Source organism: Tenrec ecaudatus, chromosome 10 (assembly GCF_050624435.1).
Source record: "Tenrec ecaudatus isolate mTenEca1 chromosome 10, mTenEca1.hap1, whole genome shotgun sequence".
Taxonomy (NCBI): Eukaryota; Metazoa; Chordata; class Mammalia; order Afrosoricida; family Tenrecidae; genus Tenrec; species Tenrec ecaudatus.
In genome coordinates this window covers 20,453,129-20,479,849 of record NC_134539.1, presented here as the reverse complement: position 1 = coordinate 20,479,849, position 26,721 = coordinate 20,453,129, and the positions used below count along the sequence as shown (strand labels likewise).

Genomic DNA, 26,721 nt, shown 5'->3' with positions numbered 1-26,721 from the left:
TCACCACAGTAAGACCATGATGCTCCCCCGTTGACATTGACTCTGCAGTCACTCATTCTCTTTCCCCTCTCTCTCTCTTACAGCAAAACACCTCTAGTCTCACGTAGACTTAAGCACAATTATGTTACAAACTTAGAGCTGAGAGGGCTGAGACGAGAGAGACCTTTTTCTGCTCTCTTATGGAATCACCAGCCTTGCCTTTCCTGAACCGAATGGTGGCTCTCCAATATAGGGGGGGGGGGGGGGAGTTGATGGAAAGGTTCCATTATCTTTTGATTCCAATTTTGCATAAATTGTTTGAAGGCCCTTTGTAAGTCCTGGAACCTTAACCCCTATACCTGTGGCTATCATTTCTACTTAAAAATGGGGTTTCTTTGTTAGGTTAATTAGATTATACCCATTAGGGGAGACTAAAGCCAATCACTTCCGAGTGGTTATACTAAGAACACGTTGTTGCCGGTGCCATCGGGCCCTCTAACCCTACATGACAGAGGAGAGCTGCTCCATAGGGTTCCCTAAACTACGATCTTCATCGAAGCAGATCGCCATGGAGCGGCTAGTGAGTTTGAACCGCTGACCTTGTAGTACGCTGCCAAGCACTTCACTGAGATTCTTTACGAGCAGACCAGACATAGAGATCAGCACACCCAGGGACAGACAGATGCCATCTGAGGCGGCTAACGAGCCCAAGAATACCCAGGGCTCCCTACCAAGAGGCACTGAGAAAGCCAAGGTCCCGTGAGAAAATAAAGGTCTACTTTTCAAGCCACCTACGGTGCTATTCCTGCTACAGCACTGCTAAGAAACTTGAGACCACTGCTTCCACCACGGACACCTCCATTCTCAGACTGTTCGCCCCCCCCCCCCCCCCATGAGCCCTTCAGCGCTCTCTCCACTTGTCAAAGGTACTGAACATCGCAGACTCCCAGAGTTTCTGCTACCAAAAGCCCCTTGGTAACCATAGACTGATTCTAAGTCCCTCCTTGAGTGGAGCCAGAAAGAGCTGGATTGACTCAAGAACCCTCTAGGGAAAGCAAATGAAATTTTCGTATCAAACCACAAGTGTAGAGGCAAGAAACCAGGTAAAAAGGAATCTGTTTTAGGTGGGGGTGGGGGTTTGGGTGGAGGGGGGGTCTGAGTTCCAAGATCTAGCCTTGTTTTGAGAGGTAATATAGGTCAATAATAAGATGTGAAGGTTCCCAAAATAACAGAAAGCAGAAAAGAAAAAGTGAGTCAGGCTGGACAAAAGATACTAATCAGGACCATCCACATAAGTTGCTTTTCACTAGGTAGATATGGCCCAATTCCTACTGTGCATATGATTTATATGTGTTAGGTCTCCTTGGTGGAGGGAATATTTGAGAGCAACACGATACATTGCTCACTGTCTTTTTGAAAAAGACAGGTTATTTGCTTTCCAAATATTCCAAAGATGTCATTGTGTTGTGGGATGCTGTGGAGACAGATCTGGCTCATGGCTACCCTACCTACACCGAAGGAAACACTGCCTAGTCCCACGTGCTTCCCCCAGAGTGATGTCCCCGGACCCACTGCTACGGCCGTTTTGGCAATCCACCTCACTGAGGGTCTTCCTTGTTTTCGCTGATTCTCTGCTGAATTCAAGTCAGACGTCTTTTTCCAGGGACTAGTCTCTCCTGAGGAGCCCTGGTGGCATAGTGGTTATGCGTTGGGCTGCTAACTGCAAGGTCAGTGGTTTGAAACCACCAGCCACTCCACTGGAGAAAGACAGAACTTTCTGCTCCTGTAAAGAATCCGTCTCGGAAACCCCCCAGGGGCAGCACTGCCCTGCCTTACTTGAGTCAGCATCAGCTCAATGGCAGTGAGTTTTTTGAGTCTCGCTTGATAGCAGGTCCAAGATACACGAGACAAAGTCTCACTCTTCTCACTTCTAAGGAGCAGTTGTGTGTGCTTCTTCCACGTAAGATGAGTTTCTTCTTCTGGCAGTACACGGTACTTTCAATATGCTTTGCCAACTTAACAACATTTTTGCCAACATTTTTTGCCATTGACTGACAACAATTCGATTCGATCTCATAAAGACCTCATAGGGCAGACAGTGTAGAACCACGTGTCTGGGTTTCCCAGGCGGTAACTGTACAGGAGTAGAAAGCCTCATCTTACTTAAGGTTACCAGCCTGACGGATAACCCACTATGCTATCAGAGCTTTGCCGATACCTCAGTCCAAATGCATCGATTCTTTGGCAGTCTTCCTGATTCTTTGTCTAACTTCCACACACATGTGACTGAAAAGACCATGACGGGGGCTCCCCTTAGAACTCAATGCGCCGTCCTAGTAGGAGGTCTGAGAATATAGCCATACTTACTGTTCTGGACAGGGATGAACATAGCAAGGGTTTGGGTTTGGGTTAAAGAGAAGACCAAGAGCCCCTCCAAGTGGAATATCCTTGGTTTCACAGGAACAAATAGTAAGAACATGTCTAAGTCCCTCAGGAAGAAGGGATTTCTGCTCACTGAAAAAACTATTGGGTGAGTTTTAAGCACAGTAAGTCACAAGCAGTACAAGACCATCAAACACTAGGGAGTCTCTTGATCGTAAAAATTGTGAATACTCTCAGCTGCTAACTGGAAAATTGGAATTTTGAGTCCACTCAGAAGAATTACCTTCAAAACATCATACTCAAAATACCGAACTCATGGCCGCAAGCCAGCACCAATTCACAGCCACCCGATAGGACAGGGTAGACCTGCCCCTGTGGGTTTCTAAAACAGAGGGTTTTGTGTCGCTCTTTGTCTTTCTTCTGTGGGGTGGCTTGTGGTTTCAAACTGCTGACCTTGAAGTTGGAAGCCCAATGTGTAAGCCCTCCCTCCCCATCATGGAAACCCCTGTGGAGCACTACTCTACCACACACGGTCCTCTAGCATGTCAGGAGTTGGAATGGACTCAAGAGCGATTGTCGTCTATTTGGCTGCATCAGATAGTCATGAAATCATTTTGTCAACTCAAAAACTATGTGAGAAAAGAAACAGAGACAAAAGATATACAAGAAGAGAACTGGTCAATTAAAATGTTTTAAGGGGGTGGGGAAAGAGGACCTGATGCAAGGGGCTTAAGTGGAGAGCAAATGCCTTGAGAATGATTGGGGCAGGGAATGTATGGATGTGCTTTATACAATTGATGTATGTATATGTATGGATTGTGGTAAGAGTTGTATGAGTCCCTAATAAAATGTAAAAGAAGAAAAGAGAAAAAAATGATTAGGGCAAAGACTGTACAGATGTGCTTTATACAATTGATGTATGTATATGCATGAACTGTGAAAAGAATTGTATGAGCCCCAATAAATTGTTAAAATTAAAAAAAAATGTTTTAAGGTCCGATGCTTGAATATTTTTTTCTTAATTCTTCTTAAAAACAAAACAAAAAAATCAAAGAGCTGCAGTACAATTTAATTTTTTTGCCTACAAGACTTCGGTCCACTCATTTAGCTTCTAAGTACCAGAAATAGCCCGAGTCCTTTCGAAGGATTTTCCACTATAAAAGTAACATGTGTTCAGTAGTCACTTTTCTTAAATCACCTAGAAACATCTTGGCATAAACACAGCACTCTTTTAGGGGAAGATTTTGTGACACACAGAGACGTCAGCATCGTCTTAGAAAAAGAAAGCAGAGCACACCAAGAGGAAAAAAGAGAAGGCAGGGAGGGCAGAGGGCAGACCCGTGGAAACAGGGAGCCCAGGGTAAAAGTGGAGAGCGGGGCTAGTTGTGGGGACGCAACCGATGTCATCCAACAGTACGTGCGTGACTTAATGAATGGAAAACTCGTTTATGATGTAAACGATCACATCAAGCACAACCAAGTGTTCAAAGGCGGGGGCAGAATGTCCCAGACAAGAACAGTGACTGGAGTCTCTTTTTCTGATTATGAGCCGCACATTCAGAGATCTGGGGATTTCAGAGAGAAACAAAAAATGAGGGAGGGCGGGTTGTGGTGGGATGAAAGGAGAACATCTGGAAACAAGCTAACAGACTTAAGAGGAATATTTAAAAGATGAGATAAAGAAACCAACATGATCAGACCACTCTGTCTGTTGCAGGTACTAGACAACTGGGCAAAGACATCAGTATGGTCATTATCTATCCTGACACCCTTTCAAGTCCTGAGTACTCTGACACGGCCTGCAGATTAAAGACCTGAGAGAAGCTTTATAAACGGGTCCTTCCGTGGTTCTTCTCATGCCAAATAAGAAGTGAGATGGTACAGAAACGCGTCAGTAATGCCACGGGATGAAAACAGTGCATTCTGGGTTGCTAGTCATTTCCTAATATTAACAAAGTAATTAAGCTTCTAAGGCAGAGGATCATGGGTGGGAAAAAGAGAAGACGCTGTGAGAGAAAACTGTGCCTGTTAAACTATCCAAAATCATACCTCCACATAATTCCCCAAATCATGCTTAACCTTTAGACCTTCGATCCAGGAGCAAAGATTCAGGAAGCCCAGTACCCTCAATCAGAACTGGGAATTGTTAATATCCTCTGCAAAATTTCACTAAAAACTGATGTCTTCGAGACTTTAGGAATCTCAGAAAACACATTTACTTTCCCACAAATACAGAAGCATCAACTGCGTGCCCCATCACTCTTTGGAAACAACACAAAAGGCATGCAAAACAAACACGCGAGCCTGGGGTGTCTACAGCTGTCCTCGACGGGGGAGGGAGAAGCGTTTGAGCTGAAATTACAGGCTGTCATGACACCTCAATATCAAAAACGGAATACCTGATTCTGCAAGCGAGTAAGGTTGTTATTCATAATCCTGTTACTAAGCAACTGTGACAATGGCTGCCTGAGGGTTCTAGAAGCTGGTGCCGTTCCGGAGGGGAGAAATTGGATGATTCTTGCTTTGGGAATCTTTGTCTTGGGATAAATCCACTGTTTAAGATAATCAAAAACAATCTTAAACTCAAAACAGACAATGCCTTCAAGGACAAGGAAGGCACAGGCTACTACAAATCATTCACTTCCATTTCAATTTTATTAATTGCCCCCAAATCCACATTAGACTGGTGATGATAATTTCCTCAGTGTGTTTCCTTTCTTGCCTCTACCCTTCCCTAGGGAATACTCCCCCCACCCCCACCCCTGGGCCCCTTCTCAAACCAACTTACAGATTAAAAGAACACTTCAGAGCTCTCAAACCCATTTCTTTGTTTACAGAAGCTATAAAAGCCAGCTTGCAATTATTTCATGTTGCCTCCGCTTTGAACCAAGAACACTCTCGGACATCCAAATGCTGGGTTCCTTTGAAGAGAACGGTCTCTCAGGCAGAGCCAGACACTTTCCCGGCCACGCCCTGAACTTGAGACAACAGAGTGTTTTCAAATGTCAAGGTTTTTTTCTGAGTTAGACTACACAATGCAGCAGGCTCGGGCGCAGGGCTCCATCGAGGGCTGGGTTATAAGGAGCTAATTGGAGGAGCAGGGTATGGAGGAGACGTCAAAATGTGCCATGGGAATTTCACAAAGCAGACCGTGCAAAGGCTCAGGTTCCAAGACTGGAAGAAATGACTTTGCCCCTCCATCTTTCCTCGCCGTATTTTAACATCTACGCGAATGCTGAGAGGGCTCCGAAAACTACCATCTCAAAAGGTCTGCTCTAGAGTGTGCTGCTTCCCACAACCTACGTTCCTGTCCCCCCTCTCTCTCTCTTCCTTCCTCTCTGCCTCCCTCTCAGCTCTTGAAGGATGCAAAGCTAATAGACAAGCTAGGGGGTAGGGGTGGGGGTGGGGGGCTCACATGTAAAACGATGTCACCAAATCAGAGATGAGCAATCCTGGTGGGGCTCTGCCTCCACAGTGCTCATGGATTATAGTAAACTCCTGCTTTAGAAACTCACGGCCAAGTACGTGAGGACCAAGCAGCTCTCAGCCAAGAAGCGGGCAGAAATGGCCGGGTTGCTCCTGCCTTCTGATCCTAAATCTAGATAGAAGTGGTTCTCTGTCTCCAAAGTCTCCCCCGGCAGCACTTGGAGGAGGAACTTGTCTGGGCCTCCTGCTTTTAATTAGCTTGTTTCTTTCATTTGATTCTGTTTTCTTTAAAAAAAAAAAAAAAAAAAGCAAAGAATAGTCTTTGTAATCGCTACAAACCACAGTTTTGCTACTTTAAAAAAAAGTGAATCAAAATTTTGTTTTTTGACGCACGAATATTTATTACCACTGCTATAACAACAATAAAAAGGTCAAACTTATATAACACGTTTTACGATCAAACTGATTCAAAAATTAAATCAGTTCGCTTCAGGCTCTAATCAGTCTACATCACTCTGTGGCTAATAATTTATACAACATGAATGCCCTCAAATAAGAAACATTTAAAAAAAACTTTTCTCCTGTTTCATTGTTAAAGTTCTCATAATTGACTGTGGTAAATAAAATTCAAGGCTTTCTCCCATATCTCGGCGATATATCCAAAGAACAATGAATACTGGTGGTCAGTCAGAGAGCTAAAGCGATTGATTCCCTGAAGCACTGTGTGAGGCTGGGGGTGCTGAGACACAATAGGGAGCTAGGGCAGCACGGTGATGGAACGGTGTAACATTAGAAAGCCCTTTATGTGTTTTATGACACGGTTGCTTTTTAATTGCAAGTTGCAAGATACAGAACACTGTGTACAGTAGGCAACTATTGCTACTCTTAGCAAGGTAGTGCAAAAGCATAAATTTTCAGTGACATGGGCAGAAACTATCTTGCGGATAATAGGACCTGGTAATTGTTTCTGCCTCTGAGAAGAAAATCTGAGCAACAGGGATAAGAGAAAGATTGCTTCATATGGCCTTTTGAAATGTATGCCATGTGAATGTATTTATTACCTATTCAAAAAATAGAATTATATTAGAAAGAGAAAACTAAAATAACAAGCAAATTATATGTACGTGCCACTGTAGTATGAATATTATATTGGTCGATAATGATAATATAACATATTAACTAATATCATTATTATACTGATGTGTGAATGTTAGCCCACGCCAACATAATTTTCTATGATGATATGGAATTCCAGTGTTGATATGGAATTCTACCTTGCTCTACCACCGCCATCACCCACTGCTGTCAAGTTGAATCCAACTCTCGGCAACCCTGTAGGGCAGGGTAGAATTGCCGCCTCCCATTTCCAAGGCTACCAACCTTTATGAAAGCAGACGATCACACAGTTCTGCCATGGAGACTGAGAGGGTTAGAATGACCATCCTTCAAGTTAGCGGCCAAGCACTTACCTACTGCAACCATCAAGATCTTTAGCCTGCTCTAGCCAACCCTTACAGTCAGCCAGTCTTCACTTTTAAAAAGCTTCCCGGCTAAGGCACAATAGGATGCTGGTGTAATTGTGTTGCAGTGTGTGTCGAAAGGGAGCCCTGGTAATGTAGCGGGTTATTCATGCGTCTGCCACCCACAAGGTAAGTAAGTAGTTTGAAACCACCAGCTGCTCTACGGGAGAAAGATGAAGTTTTTTCCCTCCTACAGGCTGTCCTATAGGGTCACTCTGAGTCAGGATCAACTGGATGGCAGTGATTTTGTTTTAATGGGGTATAGAGACAGGAAGTAAATGAAAATCCGAGGTTTTTAACTACGATCAAACACTTACTTATGAGAAATCGCTGACTACCCACAAAGTATAAGGCCGTGTGCTAGATACTAAAATAGAGGTAAGTCAAAAATACTTACTGTGAAAGAGAGAGCCCAGCTGGGCAGAGAGAGCTCGGTGGGGCAGGGAAGGCAGCATCTGAGCTGAGCCTGGGAGGCTGACAGGGATGTGCCAGAAAAAGAAGGAACAAGCGCAGCCTTTGCAGAGGCAGGAGAGTGCGAACACTCAGCACCGGGGAGCTGCTGTGTGTGGCTAAAGACGAGGGTTCCTGGCAGGAAGCGGAGCTTGAACAGCGAGCTGGAGCTACTCTGGTACGGACTTACAGGCCATGAGAGAGAGTTTGGCCTTCATACGCACAGACATCAAAACAGACATAAAATATGAAGAAGGTCCAAGAAGGTGAAAAGAGATCATCTGAGCGACGAGAGTAAGAATTATGAAGCACAGCTAAGGAGGAGGAGTAGGTGGGGAGTAACAGCTCTATTCTCCCTGCACAGAAAGCAGGAAAAACTATTAACTACCTAACGTAGCAGATGGACACTGGGCCTCCACTCAAGTACTCCCGCAATGCAAGAACACTTTGTTCTATTAAACTGGCATTCCATGGTGCTCACCTTCCTCATAAGATTGCTGAAGACAAAGCAGGTGCATAAGCAAATGTGGTAACGAAAGCTGATGATGCCTGGCTATCGAAAGATATAGCATCTGGGGTGCTAAAGGCTTGAAGATAAACGAGCAGTCATCTACCTGAGAAGCAACAAAGCCCACATGGAAGAAGAACACCAGTTTGTGTGATCACGAGGTGTCAAAGGGATCAGGTATCAGGCATCATCAGAACAAAAAATCATATCATTGTGAATGAGAGGGAGTGCGGAGTGGAGACCCAAAGCCCATCTGTAGGCAACTGGACATCCCCTACATAAGAGTCACGGGGAGAAGATGAGCCAGTCATGGTGCAGTGTAGCAACAATGAAACATGCAACTTTCCTCTAGTTCTTTAATGTTTCCTCCCACTATCATGATCCCAATTCTACCTTACAAATCCAGCTAGACCAGAGGATGTACACTGGTACAGATAGGAAATGGAAACACAGGGAATCCAGGACAGATGTCCCTTTAGGACCAGTGGATAGAGTGGTGATACTGGGAGGGTGGAGGGAAGGTGGGGTAGAAAGGGGGAACCGATTACAAGGATCTATATATAACCTCCTCCCTGGGGTATAGACAACAGTAAAGTGGATGAAGGGGTACATCGGACAGTGTAAGACATAACAAAATAATAATAATCTATAAATTGTCAAGAGTTCATGAGGGAGGGGGAGCAGGAAGGGAGGGGACAAATGAGGAGCTGATACCAAGGGCTCAAGCAGAAAGCAAATGTTTTGAGAATGATGAGGGCAACAAATGTACTTATGTGCTTGACACAATGAATGTTTGTATGGATTGTGATAAGAGTTGTATGAACCCCCAATAAAATGATTTTAAAAAAAGATTATTCAAGTCTGGGGAGAATACAATAAAGATAAGAAAAACATCTGAAGGTGGGCAAGTAACTCTACCACAAAGGAGGAGCAAGACTCAATGAACCTCTGGGCAGGAAGTGGAGGTGAAGCCCAAATGATTTACAGCAGGTAAGCACAAGGGCTCATGAACCAAGGCCTCCTATTTCAAGCAGCCTCTTTTTAGGGAGCACTTGCTGAGGAGTGCTCACTCCCGTGGGTTAGTGGATTCAGTAGGGCCCTGCGTGACTCTCTAAGAAGGGAGCGTGTCCTTTCATCCTTGGTCACTCCATTGCTCGTGGTTGTGAATGGGCCAAGTCTCACTAACCAGACAAAACTAAGAAACAAAACATCAGTCACCTGGAATAATCAGGGAGAAGGCATAACCAAATCACAAAAACATTTTTCGAGGAATGAGTGCTGGTATTTTACAATACGCTAACATCATGTGCTGTCCAACTATGATGAATAAACTGTACAAATGGAGAGGCAATCATGCTTAGAAGCAACCTCCTTTCTTAACATAAGTTAAGCACTTGCGCTGCGTATTATGAATTATAAATAATGTCGCTATTTTCTTCCTAAATAGAGCAATGATAAATTTAGATATAGGCAGCCCCTGGGTTAAAAAGCATCCAATTTCCAGAGAACTCTGTCTTGCCCTTTAATATTACAATTGCAACCTTAACTCTGAATAAAAGATTGAAACCTTTGACCAATCCTTACAACAAACGAATTGTTCCACACAATCACCTTCATTTGCTGCAAGTGCAGCTTTGAAATCAATGAAAAGTTTTTGAGCTTGTTCTTGCTCTAAGACCAAGACAAAACCACTGTGATTGAGCCCATTTTGACTCCTATTAACCCTCTAGGACAGAGGAGAAATGGTCCACAGTGTTTTCCAAACGGTAAGTCTTTGTGGAAGCAGACAGGCTCCACTCTCTTCCACAGAGCGGTTGGCGCGTTGTTCGGACTCTCATTTTCTTCTGAACCCCCTTTTGTGGTTAGCAACCCAACCTGAACCCACTGTGGCTTCTTTCTTACACTGAAGTAGGTTAAATAAGAGGCACATGGCCTATTCCAACAGTTCCGAAAAGACATAGCTAGGACTGGATCTCAATCATAAGCCAAGGACTGCCTGTAGCACAAATTCCAAAACGGTACGGTTGGAATTAATAGCACATAAAAAAAATGAGTTGCACACTATTTTAACTGAAAGGTAAGACGTTGGCAAAGCGGATGAATGTTGACCCCGAGAAGCAAATTAGTTTTTTTTTTTCTAAAAACTTAAATCGTTGGCCAACCAAGCACAGAGGAAGGTATACCTGGTGGAGGGAATCAGGTTGAGTATCCCATTGAGAACGTAGCTCAGCTCTGCATGATCCTGAGCAGCAAGTGCCACCAAACCCTCACAGCAGGCTGTGCGAACCACGCCGTTGTCACTGCAGCATTTCTCCCACAGCAAGTTCAAAGCAGGAGTCTGAAATCCAACCAGTGATTAGAAGACATTTCTGAAGAGCAGCACCCCCGCCAACTTTCCATCCAGTGCAATTCATTCCCCGAAGGCTAGCTTTCCGAGACAAAGAGGAGGCTCAGCCCCTCTGCAGCCTACCGTCAGTGTCGCAAGACGGAGAAGGGTGTTGTTCGAAGGCCACTGTGTTCTCTCCGCTGCACAAGAAGGCAGGCTGCAGGCAGAGGTGTGACCTCAGAGCAAGTGACCCAGTAAAGCCGATGGGGCTCGAAACGAAGGGCTGGCTCGAGCAGAGTTTTTTAAGCAATTTAGGCAGGCACAAATAATGGCCGCTACTCGTTAGTCTAAATATATGCTTCAGGCACGAACAGCCAACTCCAGTTTTGAGAAATGTTCCTGCTCTCCTATAACCCCCTCCTACCAGGCTTGCCCCCGTGCCCACCCACCGACCCTGCCCCTCAGTTACTGAAGCCTACGGCAAAGAGAGAGAAGTAGCGCAGACCACAAGCAAAGCCTAGAAAAATATGACTTGCTCAAGAAAGAGCCTTTCCCCCCGCCCCTTACATTCAGAGACAGTCTCGTTGGACGGAAAAGCATCGGAAAGGCAGGCAGGGAAACAGGTTCTGTATTTTGGAAAAAGGCCATAGAAGCAGGAGATCTAGCTTTCCTAACTTTCTCAGACGTCTCTGGCACACAAAAAACGATTGATAAAACACTATGTGAACATGTGGGTTCAGTCTATTCAGGTTTTTATTTAAAATACACGTACACATAATGAAGCTATTTTTCCTTTCTCCTGACATGATTTACTTGAGAAATAGATCAAATCAGTTCCCGGGGTAAAAAGGATCCCCAGTGCCCAAAGAATAACAGAAAGGATGGAATTCTGAATCGGATGGCTCTCACTGTTCCTGGCTGAGAGAGCCTCTGAGGATCCATTGTGAGAAGGCCAGTACAGCAAACAGTTATCCCGCAGGAAGGAGGTATTTATACTCCATTCCCCCTTTTATTTAGAGGGAAATATATTCACCTGTATGAACAATGTCAAAGGACTCAAAATGTCATGACTAAATCAGGAAAACAAACAAACTGTTGCCTCAGGAAATACAGGGTCCTCCTGGAAATAAGCACTCATTTATTAATAGAAGAGGAAATACTTAGTTAAAGGGATTTAGCATTCAATAAATCCTGGCAGTTTAAGTAAAACCACTAGCTCTTCTACACGCACATAATGTGATTACAAGCAGGATTAAGATCAGGGTTCTCAGAAAACCTAATTTGTACAACTACCTACGAACACCAGAAAAATTCCAATTAGCCTTGCACTTATTTCAACATGTCAGGAGAAGCTGTAAAGAAATGTAATGGGAAACAGCTAATCGATCCCGCCAGCAGCTCCTCGGGAGAATGCAGAAGTCTGCTGCTCCTGCCTTGGAAGCCCAACGGGGCAGGTCCACTCTGTCCTGTGGGGCTGCTCTGAGTGGGAATCGAGTCAACGGCAGTGTCTTTGGGTTTTAAGGACCGTCTCAATGAGCACTGTCTTCCCTGTGCGGGAGTGAGTCCCAAGGTTTGCTTCCAGTGCCCATTGTCAAAGCAGGGCCTTCCCAACCAAGAACTCGCCTGTGGGGCGGGCATGAAGTCAGAGCCCAAAAAGAATCCCTAGTTCGCTTGCTCTAATGATCAACAAGTGTCCCCTGAGAGACAAAACCAGCATCCTTTCTACAGCTTGTCTTCCTTTGCCGCCCCCTATGTGCTTTCTCACTCAGAAGAATTCTCTCCTTTCCCCCTCCATGTCTCACTCATGCTACAGCAAATTCTGGAATGTAAAAGAATTCTGTGAAATAAGAAGATCACAAACACACACACAAAACAGGGAAGGAAATGAACTCTTCACGGTTTGAATTAATTTCTACGGCAAGCTGAACTAGGAAGGCAATAAGAGACAGTCATATATAATCAGCTTTTAGAAATGTTATCTGAGTAGAACACAGACCTGGTTTGTGGACTGGTGGATCTTCTCCGAAGACCCATGTTCCTTCAGGACCGCAGCAATAAGATGGCCCACAGTCTACAAAACAAACAAAGCTAGTGAGTGTACTTACTTCAACGTGCTATTGAAGATAACAAACATGGTGTTGATTGCTATGAGTATGCGTCTGCTTGGCAGTCAACTGGCAATATATGAAATCCCCGTTCACTGACTACGTGCTAGGTAGCAGGCTTAGAACCGGAGACTTCACATGCATAATTGATCATCTTTATCATAACCCTCAAGATAGGCATGATTTTCCCAAGTTACAAACTGCAGTTCCTCAATGTTTTAAAACTGCCATGTTTTCCATTCCAGTGGGCTTCACTTACGCATTTATGAACTGCAGCCCTGGTAGCAAGACTTCTTGACTTACCCTTTTAACTACCTCCTACTGTCCTGATTGCCTCCCCCTCGCTCAGCACCCTACCTCGTCCTGCTATTGAGAGTTAACAATGATGGTCATTCTGAAGACAGGCTGGGGATACATTTGGCTAGTGCAGAATTCCCTAGCTTTGGACGAGTAGATGTTTGTGAGAAGCTCTCAGTCTTCCAGTCTTTAGCGGAGCACATTTAAAAACATAGTACCCAGCCCTTTCTTGTTTCTTTTTGTATTCCACATGGTGAAACTGATCTAGTTCCTTAATGCTTGATAATCTGTCTTAAAAAACATGTTTGCCATTTATATGAATAATAAATTTAGTTTAATTTACTGTTTTCTGTTTCTTGGTAAAAGGGCTATAATAAGACTTAAAGACCAGTGAATGGGTTGGGTGCTAGTTTACAACATATAGCATATTTCACTGAATATCGCTACCAAGCTATATTCCACTTAAAAAGAAAAAAGCTACCAATTCAGCTATGATATTTAATGATTCTTGCAAAGTGTTTACTGTTTTATTGAAAGAGTTATTTTAAATACTTTTAGAAAAACATGGCCACGTTCATGCATATGGAGGCACCACTAACTACATCCCAGTTGCTGCTAACAATTATAAGATAAAACCCAACTTCAAAGAAGCTAACGTGAAAAATAAATATATACGAATCAAGAAAATATGGTGCAAACACTGAGCAGTGGTTACAAACAAACAATAAGAAGTATTCGCAGAGGGCATGGAACAATCACAAGAATCTAATGAAACCAATATGAAACAAAGGCAAATATAGTCGTGATTCGCATTTAGAAAAAAGCACTAAAAGAATATACGCTGATGATAAGCATCCCCCACCCTCCACCAGGTCCATCTCTCTCATTTACTTTTCAATTTCCCCTCCTAACATCAGAAAATCAGACTCCAAATTAGCTGCAGAACACAAAAATCCAATGATAAATCAGCTGTATTGCTACTTTCCCCCTAACGATCATGGCAAGAGATATCCCTCACCGATCAAAACATATACTCCTTGCAGCTAATCTAACATGCACACACAGGCATCTCCTGATTATCTATGCTAACGAAAAGACTGGAGGCACAGCAAAATGAAAATGTTGGACAGTAGCCTCTAAGCCTCCATCTTTCTTCAAGCTAAGGACCTGAGCTACAATAGTGGGGTATGGCTCCACCCAGTCAGGTAGAAGGGAAGTTACATAACATGTGTTCTACTCCTTATGGGAAGATTCCCCACTACCTAGCTGAATCAATTCCCAAAATTTTGAATGCATCTAGGATGCTACAGGGTGTTAAATGTCCCGGCAGATTTCCTCTATTCCCTCAGGTCTACCCTCACATGAAAAGACAGTAAGTTATGATTGCAACTTGATTAACTAGAATGGTTATTATAGCTAAGCTACTGAGGGTAGAAAAAAAGAAAAATGTTTGCTTCAACCATAATTATTGAAAATCCAAATTATTTAGCAATAATATCTCTAAAAAATATTACCCCAATCTCCTGCCTTAGTGAGTATGTAAATTTAAACATCTGAATCCAGGATACTGTACTGATTGAATGCCATTATTATAAAAATCTATTCAATCTTAATAGTAATGCAAATGTTTAACAGACTTTTAAAATATCAATCCCAGGTAAATCTATAGAGATGGTAACTGGTTAATAGTCACCAAGATTATAGCGGGGAGGTTGGAAGAGAAGTGGAGCGCTAACAACAATGCGTGCAAGAAAGAAGAAAGTGGTCTGAAGTTGAAGGTGATGATGATTGTACAACTCTTCTGAATATGAGTGAACTGCTAAATTATCTCTGTGAATTATATGCCCATAAAGCTATTTTTAAAAATAATGAGCATCTAGGTCTTTATGACCTAGGTACACACACACACACACACACACACGGACCAAAAACAATCTGGCAAAAAGCTCTGCTGGGCGGAGCTTTCATAGTACGCATTTTCCCCACTAGGGTAGTGTCTAGCAACTCGCTCTGAGTTAGTGCACCCAGTGGCATCACCTGGAAAGGCTCTCTCTGGTCACAGTGAATTTTTTCATAAAAACAGTTACTCTCGAACCCTTAACCCTAACCCTAAACCTAACCCTAACCCTTACCCCTAACCCTAACTCTAACCCTAACCTTAACGCTAACCCTAACTCTTACCCCTAACCCTAACCCCTAACCCTAACCCTAACCCCTAACCCTAACCCGAAAAAAAAACCAGTTACTCTCAAACCACATTTTTTGTGACTGCCCATTTAAAAGAACAGTGTGCGGCTGTGAAATTTTGTTTCCTGCTGAGGTAAAAATGCTGCAGAAACTGTTATGATGTTGAACACAGCTTACAAGGACAGTGCTATAGGATAAACTCAAGAGTATGAGCAGTTTTCCAATTTCAAAAAAGGTGAAACGTCAATCGATGACAACTTGGAATGTCCTTCAACTACCTGAATGGGTGAAAATGCTGACAAAATTCATGCAGTTGGGGAAGTTAGCTGGACTATCTTGGAGCTTGGTTCAGTGAATTTTAATGGTAGATTTGGGAATGAGAAGGTCCACTGGGAAATGTTTGCCTCAGGTTCTGACTGGCCAGGAAAAAGAATGCTGAATGGAAACATACCGTACTTTGAAAGAACAGCTCCAAAGTGACCCAGACTTTTTTCCCCAAGGTCATGACTGGTGAAGAGACATGGTGTTATTCTCAAGACCCCGAAAGAAAGCATCAGTGGAAGACACCATCATCACCTCACCTAAAAAAGCCTCTTCAAGTGAAAGATCAAGACGATGTTCATTTGTTAGAAACAGCAAGCCTTTTTACCTCACCTACCTTACTCACCTGGCCTTGCTCTGTGCAGCTTTTTTTTGTTGTTGTTTCCATGAGTGAAGAGAGACATGAAAGGATAGAGATTTGACGATGTAGAAAGGGGAGGGGGGAAACGGGACTGAGGGAGGTACTATCCGCCATCCAAAACAGATGCAATTGAAAAATGTTTCCAAGATGGGAATCGCAGATTTGACAAATGAATTAAGTATAATGGAGGGTACTTTGAAGGTAATATGATGATTTTGTAAAATAAATAAACAGCTTTTTTTCTTTTTCTTTTTAAAATCACTTTATTTGGGCACCGGAGACACAGTGTGGGAATTGCACCTGACCTGATCCCCCCACACCGAGGCAAATCACTGGGGGAGTGCAGCGGAACAGCAAGGGAATGGAGTGGCAAGGTCCCCAGGGAATGCTGAAAGTGGACTTTGGGGCCAGGGCGTGGTGCCCCAACAGACTGGACTGGAAAACGCTCCTAAGGGCCAGCAAACGATCCCTGAACTAACTACAAGCTTTTCTCTTGTGAAAAAAAAAAATCACTTTATTTGGGGCTCATACAACTCTTATCAAAATCCATACATCCATCGATTGTGTCAAGAACATTTGAAATACATAGCTTTTGAGGGGGGGGAGATTCTGGTTTTTTGGAGGGGTGCCTCGTATATAAATCCCTCATATTGTATGGACTTCTAGTCAAAGGCTTCTATTACCTAAAATTATAGACCAGAAAAAATATATATCTATTCAGGGGCCTCCTAATTGATCAAAGTTTTATTATCTCTAGGAAGAAAGGGATAATATAAATAGGGGCTAACACAAATTGTTCCATTTCAAATATTTACTTTCCTATATCATATATATTAACACATAAAATTGTTTTTAAAAGCAATATACATTTCTATGTGGAGAAGCATAACATATCTAATGTGGAAACTATGAAGTTCAACTAACAATCCAGCAGAATGGTTCATTTGCTACCATGAAGTAAAAATAGATAGCTAAATAAAGAAGATAGATAAAATTACCTGTGATTGGATAAGAGAATTTGGAAATTCAAACCTTTTCCTGATATCATCCGACATTTTTGCTTTTCTTACATGTATGTATATAAATTCTGTAACCAAAACAAAAGAAAGCCTGTGAGTTCTGACGAGGAATTTAGAACAATCCATTGTCTTACATCTTCAAGTGATACCAAAGTATTTCCTAGAAAAGAAGCACAGGGCTCTGTAAGTCAGCGCTCCACAGCACCCCGTCATTGTCCACCACAGCAGCACCCAAAGGCCAGAGCTGATCCATGAACTAGAAACGCCCAGCAGGTATGGGTTTGTCCCAATAGGACTCGTCCTGAAACAGATAAAGTCACACAATGGAGGCCAAAGGGGATCCCAAGGGTCCAGCCTGAATAACATGATTAGAGTGGGCCACTGAACCTGCACAACAGAAATCAGTGCTCGTACGAGGGAAAAAGGGTCACACTCAGAAAACGGTGTTGAACTAGTCCTCACATTGGTACAAGCTTTCATGTGGACATTAATGCAACTGCTAGAGATAAGTGTGAAACCTGGGTGAGCCATTTTTAAGGAGGACAGAAATGATATACACATTCACACATTCAAGCAGACTATCTTGCTCCCAAAGCAGGGACAAGCGGGCAATTAGCACCAACTCTTAATATTTACACCGCACACCCCTCACTCCTGGGCGCTCCAAAAAAAAAAAAAAAGCACAGAAAGAGAATAGAGCAGGGCAGGAGGGAAAACAGTCACAAAATACGATTTCCTAAAGATCCTACTTTTTCCATTTCCCATAAGTCAAAGACTCCACTAGATAACAACTACTTTTTAAAGGTGAGTTCTTTAGGAAACCTAATTATTGAACTAAAATCCATGGCAGCACAGTACCCTCCATTACCTTATAAAAACAAAAGACAATTAAACCAAGCTCTCTTCAACTTAAAAAAGAGGGGGGAGGGCAGGGGCACCTTGTCTACAACTGGTAGCTCTTTTTAACCGCTTTCTTCTAAAGCTGAGCTACCTTAGCCTGCCTTTCTTCTCTAGCATCCATGTCCAACTTAACTCCTTTCAATTGACCCTTCCACTGCACTGGGCAATGCTCCACGCTAAGACTGCAGACCATTTCCCCTGCCAAAATCGACTCAAAAGATTAACCCAAAAAACCCAGTCAATTCAGACTCACACCAATCCTATCTGGAGTGTCTGAGACTGTCATTCTTTATGGGAGTAGAGAGTTTCATCAGCTGAAACTCAAACTCACTATATGAGGGACTCCCTAGGGTAGAGTGCAACTGTCCCTGTGGGACACCAGGACTGCGACTGTTTACAGGAGTGGAAAGCCCCGTCCCAGAAGTTTGAACGGCTGACTTTACAGTTAGCAGCGCAACTCAGACACTACACACACCCACATCCTGCAGGGCTTCGCCTCATCAGCCAAAACTTCTACAACTTCCCAGAGGTGTCAATCACACCTGTCCTGAAATTATCATCTTCCTTGATTTCTATACTCTATCACAATGGAATTCCTCAAAGTGTCTCTCATGAAAATCCAGGATGAAATGAAAAATCCATGGGTGACATGGGTGCATTAGGTAAATCTGCTTCACAAGATCTCTTTTTTTTAAATAAATCTTTTTATTGGGGCTCATACAACTCTCATCACAATCCACACATACATCAATTGAGCAAAGCACCCTTATACATCCGTTGCCCTCATCATTCTCAAAATTCGCCTTCCACTTGGGTTCCTGGAATCAGCTCGGTTTCCTTTTTTTATTCACAAGATCTCTTTATAGTATTGAAAAGCAAGGACATTCCTCGAGGACCAAGGTATGCCAGACCCAAGCCATGGTATTGTCTATTGCCTCAGATGTGTGTGACAGTTAAACATGTGAATAAGGAAGACCAAAGAACCCATGCATTTGGACTGTGGTGCTGAAGAAGAATATTTAAAGTACCATGGACTGCTAAAAGTACAAGGGAATCTGTCTTGGTAGAAGTATAGCCAGAGTGCTCCATAGAGGCAAGGACAGCATGACTTTAACATACTTTGGACAGACTGTTGGGGCACCAGTCCCTGGAAAAGAGTATCTTTCTTGGTAAGGTGGAGGGGCAACAAAAAAGAGGAAGGCTCTAGACAAGACATGTGGGCACAGGGACCGCAACAATGGGCTCGAAGAAACAGCACCGGGCAGTGTTGGGTTCTGTTGTGCACAGGGTCGTAATGGTTGGGAACTGATGACGGCACCTAATAACAACAGCAATGGGTGCTACTGCAGAGTGTGGTAAAGAAAGCAGGTGGTGCCTGATCACTTGATCTCATTTTCGAGCCATCATAATGTGTTCTGGTTTTTAATACGTCCTGCTTCTTTCTAGTTGTGAATTTCTTGATGACCTTGTCTATGTCTTTTGTTATGGGTCTGTTTAAGTTCTTAATCCCATGTGCGCTAATTTGGGGAAAGCTGCTTCTTTTTCCATTGGAAGGTTTTTTCCAGTTTTCTATTGCTGTTGGGTTAGTTTTCTGGGGTTTTTTTGTGTTTTTTGCATGTTTTGCAGTATACAAAGTCTGGGATGGGAGACACTGGATTAGGGGCTTATTGGAGGCGTGTTATGGGGGACGGGGGAGGATAGGTTGGAGGAAAACAGGAACTCATAAAAAAAGCAAATGGGAAGAAAAGGTTCTGCAACTGATTGTCGTGATAATTGTACAACTCTTTTTACTATGACTGAACTACAGGAGTGTATGATATGTGAACCACATGTCCATAAGGCAATATTTTAAAAGAAGAAAAAAATCTTATGGGGGGTTAGTATTTTGTGTGGGACATACTACATATTATATTCCAAACATAAAATCCAATTCAATGCTTTAACAAATACTCAATTTTGTGTTCACTATCTGCCCGGCATTGTTCTAGGTGCTTGGACTGCATTCTTAAACACAAAAGACAGAAATCCTTGCCTCCTTGAAGCTTACAGTCCAGTAGACAGAGTCAAAAAACAACTCATATGCAAAATATACGTAGAAACATATGTACGTAAACATCGGTGAGTGCTATCAGGAAAACGATAAGGCATAGAAAGGGAAAACAGAATTAAGGGGAGGGCACTTTCTATTTTAAAAAGACAGTCAAGACCATGTTCTCCCAGAGTGCGGCATTTGAACAAAGACTGAAAGGAGGAGACGCTAAGGGTCAGCCACACAGGTACCTGGCAGAAGAGCATCACAGGGAGGGGTCCCTGCAAAAACACGAAGACAATCAGCGCTCCAGGCCTGTTCTAGGGAACGCCGGAGAACAAGCAGCCTGGAGCAGGGGGAGGAAGACGAGAACAGAACATGAAGTCAGCAAGGCGTGAGAGCAAGAGACCACACAATCTGGCTTTGTGGGCCCCTGGCAGGAAGGACACATACGTTCAAAGTGAAATGGGAAGCTCCTGAGGAAAGAAGTGCTCAGATCTTAATAGAATCCCTGGAGGTGAGACGCGGTCGGACTCTGGAGACCCTTGAAGTCAGAGCCAACGGGGCTGCAAATAGACTGGATGAGAGGACAAGAGCCGGGAAAACACCAAGGCTGACTCCAAGGTTTCTGATCTAAGCAACTTTATGTTTCATTCCCACTGTCTTTGGCCAACCTGCACTTTAAAGAACAATGTGTTTATTACTTCCTGTCATGACTTTTTTCCTAAAAGGAAACAATAAACTTTCGTTAACTGATATGAAAAAAAATAGGTTCTGGAAGGAAGACAAGTCGTGCCATTTGGGGCAGGTAAGTTTTACGTCTCGAATATCCAGTGGTGGTTTAGGGAGACAAGTGGGTACATGCCGGAAAGAGAAACTTGGACTGAAAATAAAACAGCGCACAGTATTAAAGAATCTGAGAGATTCGAAAGCAAGAAGTCTGCTTAAGGGTGCTTCCCCAGAGTTGATCAAACCAATCCGATCACCCAAACCTTTCCCCCCGCTCCCCCCAAACTTCCTAGAAATGCCTGTTAACCGCCTGCCCTGTGAGTCTGTGGTCCACTTTAGAAAAGGCTGCTCAACTCCCTGGCTTCGGAATCTGTCCGCCTGGCTTCGAGCGCTCCAGGATGCTCCTTGGAGCGTTTTCCGTTATCAATGCTCTCATCCTTCATCCCGTTCCAGCTCTCCAAAGGCTCCCCTGCGCTCTCCTCGGCCAAGGCGCCAAGAGATCAGAAGCTTGATATCCCAAACACAACAGGTATTTCCTCTCACAAGAAACTCCCTTCATGTCAGTTGGGCCCTGTCCCCCTCGCCCAGCTTCCTTTCCCACCATTCTCTAAACCCAGTCGGCCGCGAAGTCGACTTCATTCTGGCTAGCTTGCCCGCCACGGCCACACTCATCAGCTCTCTGCTGCCTGCCCGGCTTGCTTCCCAACTGCTTAGGCTTGGGGCTTCTCCATGCTTGAGTTCATCCCATGCATTGCTGTCAGAGAAATAGTCCTAAAATGCTATTTCCATCACACCATTGCCCTGGGAAGAATTCATAGTGGGTTTTCAATTGCCTGTCAGATTAAATGCAAATTCGGCTGCCTAGCTTTTAAGTCCTCTATCAAAGATCTAACCCATTCCACTTCATTTTCACTTCTGTCCAATTCCAATCTAGCAAAAAATAAAATAAAAATGGGCCACAAATGGCTTCACGTGCTCACAATCTGCGCATTCCTCAGGACTGTATCTTCAGGGTCTCTCACACAGAAAAACCTCTTCTCTCAGGGCCCTCCCCCCACCATCTCTTCTGCCACCATCCACTTGCCTGGCACATCTTCAGTCCCACTGCACATGCTCTGACCCGCCAGCATGGGGCTCTGTAAGAGGAAAGGGCCACCCGGCAAGTGCGCACCCCCCGCTCTTGTGGCGGGAACGCAGCCGTGGACAGTAGCCCCCAGCAAATGCTGACTCTGCTTTGTAAAATGCCCTCGTTAAAAAATTAATTTTCAAAATATTGGCATCCAAATTTGACCCTTTGTTTAAAAGGCATCTGGGGTACATAAATAGGGTCAATTGAGCTTTATTAGCTAGGAGATAGAAAAGTACCCTTTTGTCGAAGAAAATAAACTTTTTCCTGCCTTTGAACTCTGGAAGAAATTTCTCACTGGGAGTCTCATCCATGAGATTTGGGAGGATATACCAGCAATATGGCTGACAACAGAAGTAAAAACAAAACTTAATGGTATTTTTTTCTTAAAACAAGCCCTAGAGAAAGCCACACGTATAATATAGCATGTAACTCAGCAAAAGAGCCAGAGCTAATGGAGTCCCGGGCCAGAGGTTTCTGGTGATCTAATCTAATTCAATAGACTTAGACCTTTTGAGTGCCCAGAGAAGTAGGTGGGTATCAGTCTATCATCGACTAGTCTCAGCCAAAAGTCAGTAGCAAACAGAAGAAAATCTGTGTCCAAATTCTACGATTCAAGCCCAGAGTACTGCAAGTCCAATATTGCTTTGGGGACCAGATGAGCAGGTGGCTAAGCTAACAGCTTATTATCCCAGTGGAAAAAGTCAACCGGAATTCGCATCCTGAAAGATGATCTCATCTCCAGAAGGTGGGTCGCTGAGGTGAAAGAATGCTGCTGCTGATGATGATCAAAATTGCTTAAATGTAAATGGCAAATGTCTATGCTTCGCAAAGACAGCCCTTCTTTCAGGGTGACATGCTCTTTACAATCTAGAGTAACTTTATCTTTGTTAACAAATGGCCATTATACATGCTCAAAGCCACTCCCAGGCTTCAATATGATTCGATATCATCCTTGAGTTGTTATCCGTGGGCTACAAGTTGAAAGTGTCTTTCATCTGCTGAAGACTTATATTTCAAGGTTAATCACAACCATTTGGCCTTTCAAAGCACAAAAACAAAATATTCTCTTAGGGAATTTTTCCAAAGAGTACACGTGCTCGCTTTAGCAGGGGCTCGGGAGCGTGCGTCCTACTCTAATTTCAATCTCAACTTCCTTTGGGCATTTTACACATTAAGCAAAACAATTTATATATCACTTCTTATCTTGGCATTCTTAACTAAAAGGAAACTGGCCACAATATGCTCCAGAATTACAAGTTATAACAGAGAGTGTTTGATTTAGAAAGATTTATCTCCAACCTGTCGTTGTACCTTTTTTCTAACGCTAAATCAGAAATAGCATTTTTAATGAGCTTTCTTACAGACGCTTGCAAATAAATGATGTAGGATCTAAGTGAATTAAAGCATTTGCTTTACACAAGCAATTATCATCTGCCAAGGTGTTTCAGCCCTATAAAAACGGCATTTTCCAAGAAATAAATCTATCAATTTTACTTGAGAAAACAAAATAGGGTCAGCAGTATAATAAAATATTTGGGGTTTCAACCTTCTTCCTCAATAGTTTCCTTGGAGCATGAAAATACACAACCATATCTTAAGAGACAAGGGTTCATGAGATATCAAACCTCAAATGAAGGAAAGCAACCTGAAAAACAAGAGAAAACACTGGCTAATGAATCTTCCCGAATACTACAGAAAGCCAGCAGAGACACTGATTATGCAAGGTAGTGGGAGGGTGCGGGAAGTGGGTCGGGGCTCACTGACCTGCAAAAAGCCTCTTCAGGAAGCGCTCAAGGGCAGCAATCAGGTGGAAGACAGGACTAGAGGTAGTTTCTTGGAGATATCATCCAAAAATTAAGCTAAGGAACCATCATGCTGAGTATTTTAAGCATATATTTTGATTCCCTCTCCCTCCCCCCCCCCCCCAATCTTTTGTTGAGGTAGGAGGCTTACAGGAAAGCTAATGGCAAAAAACGTATTCCTTGCCATCTGGTTGATTTCAACTCACAGCAGTCCGTCCGGCAAAGCAGTAAGATGTTGGAGGCTATGAGTCTCTATGGTAGCAGACAGGCCTCATCTTCCTCCCACGGAGCTGGCTAGTGGGTTTGAACTGCCAATCTTCCTATTATCAACCTGATACTTAACTGGCTGCAACATGAGTGTGCCTTAGAAAAGCTAGTGAGCACAATCGGAGAGTGTGAGCTTGTGGTATAACTTTATCAGTGTGTCATTTTTAAAATCCTGCCTATACTTTTCAACCATTCGCCATCCTTTGCTGTCCAATATTTTCCCATTGTTGTTCCTCCACCCGCCATGCCCACCCTGAACATTTCTACCCCTCCTCACCAGGATGACGGCAGCCTCGTTCTGTTTCGTCACTCTCTCTTCAATCCTGGCACCTGCTGGAAATGCAAGTTTAGCCTTGGCTCTTGCTTGAAAAGCTTTATTGCCCAACTGTCTCTTGCACTCCCAGAGAGGACAAGACCATCAGAGCCCTCCAGGCTACAGGATTCAGAAAAATGGAAAGATCACGGGCAAATCTCAGTAGGGATTTGCACTCAAGAGCAAATGGTAGAAACAGCAATTTCCAGTCCTGATATTTTCAGAGACCTCGAAGGCATCTTTCTTTAAATTAAGGTAAGCATAGAAAATAAGTTTAAGTTAGCCAGTAGTTTCAACATCAAGCTGAGGCAGGAGATAACTAAACGGTCTGAAGGAGCCGCTTGGTCGGTAATCAGAGAAAGCAGGAGCTCTGCAGAAGCTCAGACTGCTTGCAATCTTACAATGCTCTCACCCTGCTTCCATATTAATAGCACCGCAGCCCGACTGGCTTCGCTTTATTTCCTAGGCGCACGGATAATTAGCTATGAACATATGACCAAGGGCTCTCCAATGGAGTTTACACAGAAGGGATATGCTACTTCCTCACCCGCGCCTGCTTCCACCGCTCTCTTCCCACCAGGTCCTGGCAAAAAAACTCAATTCAATGTGCACATAAAGACAATGTGCACACAGAACAATGCTGGAGAGACCAGCGAAAGGGACCTACATCCTAACTGTAGCTTGGAGCAGAGCGGAAACTCAAAATAATATTTGAGAAAGAAATCATCTTGTATCTTGTTCGAATCGTTGCGCCCCAGGTGCTCTCTGTCACAGTAATGAGTATTTCCCCAACCAATCTGAGGGCCCTGGTGAAATCATCTCCCTTTCATCTTTTCATTGGAGAACTGAAACATCTGACTGCTACAGAGGTTAAGCAACTTGCCAAAAAAGGCAAACAATCACCGTAAAGTTTAGGTGACAAGGGAGGCCTCTTGACTTCCAACCTATTGTTCTTCCCGCTGGACCCTCAGTAACATGAGACACGACTGGCACTTTTCCCATCATGCATCACGGGCAAGGAATCTGACCATCTATAATTCAGGTCCTGCGCAAGTTTAGGTAACTATGCATTCTGATCATGTCACCAATTGTAATTTACTAAAAGGATACCTAATTGTAACCAAATTCCTGCTTTTACAATTATTTCCTTCACACCTACTATCACATGCTACTTATACATAGATTTTATAATAGGAGTCTAAAATAAGATCAAAGGCAGGAAATTCCAAGTTAGAAGTGGCTACTGTCCAGGAACACCAGGCAAGAAAGTAAGAAGTAAAATCAACTTGAATAATGATTGATTTGTTGTAATACTTTATCCAAGTATTCTTGTATAATTCTTCATTAAAGCATCATATCTATATATATATACAGATGAAAATATTTATTTTTTTAATCCAAGGACGTTTCCCTAGAATTTTTGTTATCCAATCAAGTCTTCAAAGGTAATTCCTTCATAAGATGATTTTTCCTAACAATAAACATCTTACTTGGCACTGAGTGCCCAAATTCAGTAGCAAAATCTCTAAATTCTTATCCCACAAATATTCAGTTAACTAAAATTTTGAACAGTGTCAGAAAATATACTCATATTTTATAGGTAGTATATTTCTATTTCCTCTCCTCAAAAATGACTCAATTTTTATACTGGTTTTCTAAAATAACTTAAAGTAAATATTAATATAGTACAAACTGAGCTATTTAAGATAACATAATGTATTTTTCCATTAAATATCTTGTCTAGTAGCAGAAGAAAGAGCGATGCCTAATGCTGATAACAGATAAATATGTAGAACATTCTGTCTGTGTCTCTGAAACAGTCCATCATAAATGGTTTTTAAAAACTGCATTGGCATGGCTCTTATTATGGACCGGGCTATCTTCTACGCACCTAACATGTAGTAGCTCTTTTACTGTTTATAATACCCTTATAAGGTAAGCACTTATTTAATGTATGAGGAGACTGAGATGCAGAAAAAAGCTTGGTAACTTTCCCAAAGTCACACAGTAAATAGCAAAACTGGAAGTTTAGCTCCAGCATACATGAGCAAGTTAAGAAAACCTGGAAAACAGTAATTATAGGGGAATTTTTGCTTGTTCTAATTTTCTCTAAGACTATGTTCATTTGTCATTTGAGTAATATTACCAAAATATGTAAACTTGTATTCAGAGTTGACACTTTTTTAAAATACATAAACGTTATGACATTATGAAGCCCAGGTCACTAAAGACAAATCTAAAGCAAGCAGCCACAAAAATGGGGTTCCTTCACTTTCAAGAATAAACCATTATAATACGCCCATGTACACTCCTGGAAATGGCATATAAAATAAAACTGTTCACTCCTAAAAATAATTCTACAGACTGTTTACAAAGTAAAGGTTTTCCAGGGCTGCTACAAATTGACCAATCACTTATTTTTCATTGAAACTAAAATAGGGAATTCATGAATAAAGTAGTTATCATTTAGCTATTTTAGTTCACATAGTTAGTATTCATGAAAACTAAAGACCAAAAATGCAAAGAGCTCATGTAAGATAACAGATTTCTCTAATGTCAGGCCAATGTGCCTCAAAAATGGACATAGAGCCTGTCTCCTCACCCCTCCAACCACGCACACAAACATGTACCCAACCTAACCCAACACATCCCAGCTCACTGCCATCAAGCA

General features: G+C 42.8%; 1 protein-coding gene across 4 annotated transcripts in view; it reads right to left on the bottom strand.

Annotated features, from left to right (window-relative positions):
- FOCAD (focadhesin) overlaps positions 1-26,721 on the bottom strand; it is a 288,437-nt gene that overhangs the window by 243,585 nt on the left and 18,131 nt on the right. For 2 of the 4 annotated variants that reach the window (XM_075559987.1, XM_075559990.1), the window contains exons 2-4: positions 16,861-16,949; positions 12,588-12,662; positions 10,449-10,603 (exon numbers count right to left, since the gene is read on the bottom strand). In XM_075559987.1, the coding sequence (XP_075416102.1) occupies positions 10,449-10,603; positions 12,588-12,662; positions 16,861-16,917 (287 nt within the window). In that variant the 5' untranslated portion in view covers positions 16,918-16,949. Of the gene's footprint in view, positions 1-10,448; positions 10,604-12,587; positions 12,663-16,860; positions 16,950-24,014; positions 24,068-26,721 lie in introns of those variants that run through there. The other 2 variants (XM_075559988.1, XM_075559989.1) reach the window with 2 other exon arrangements.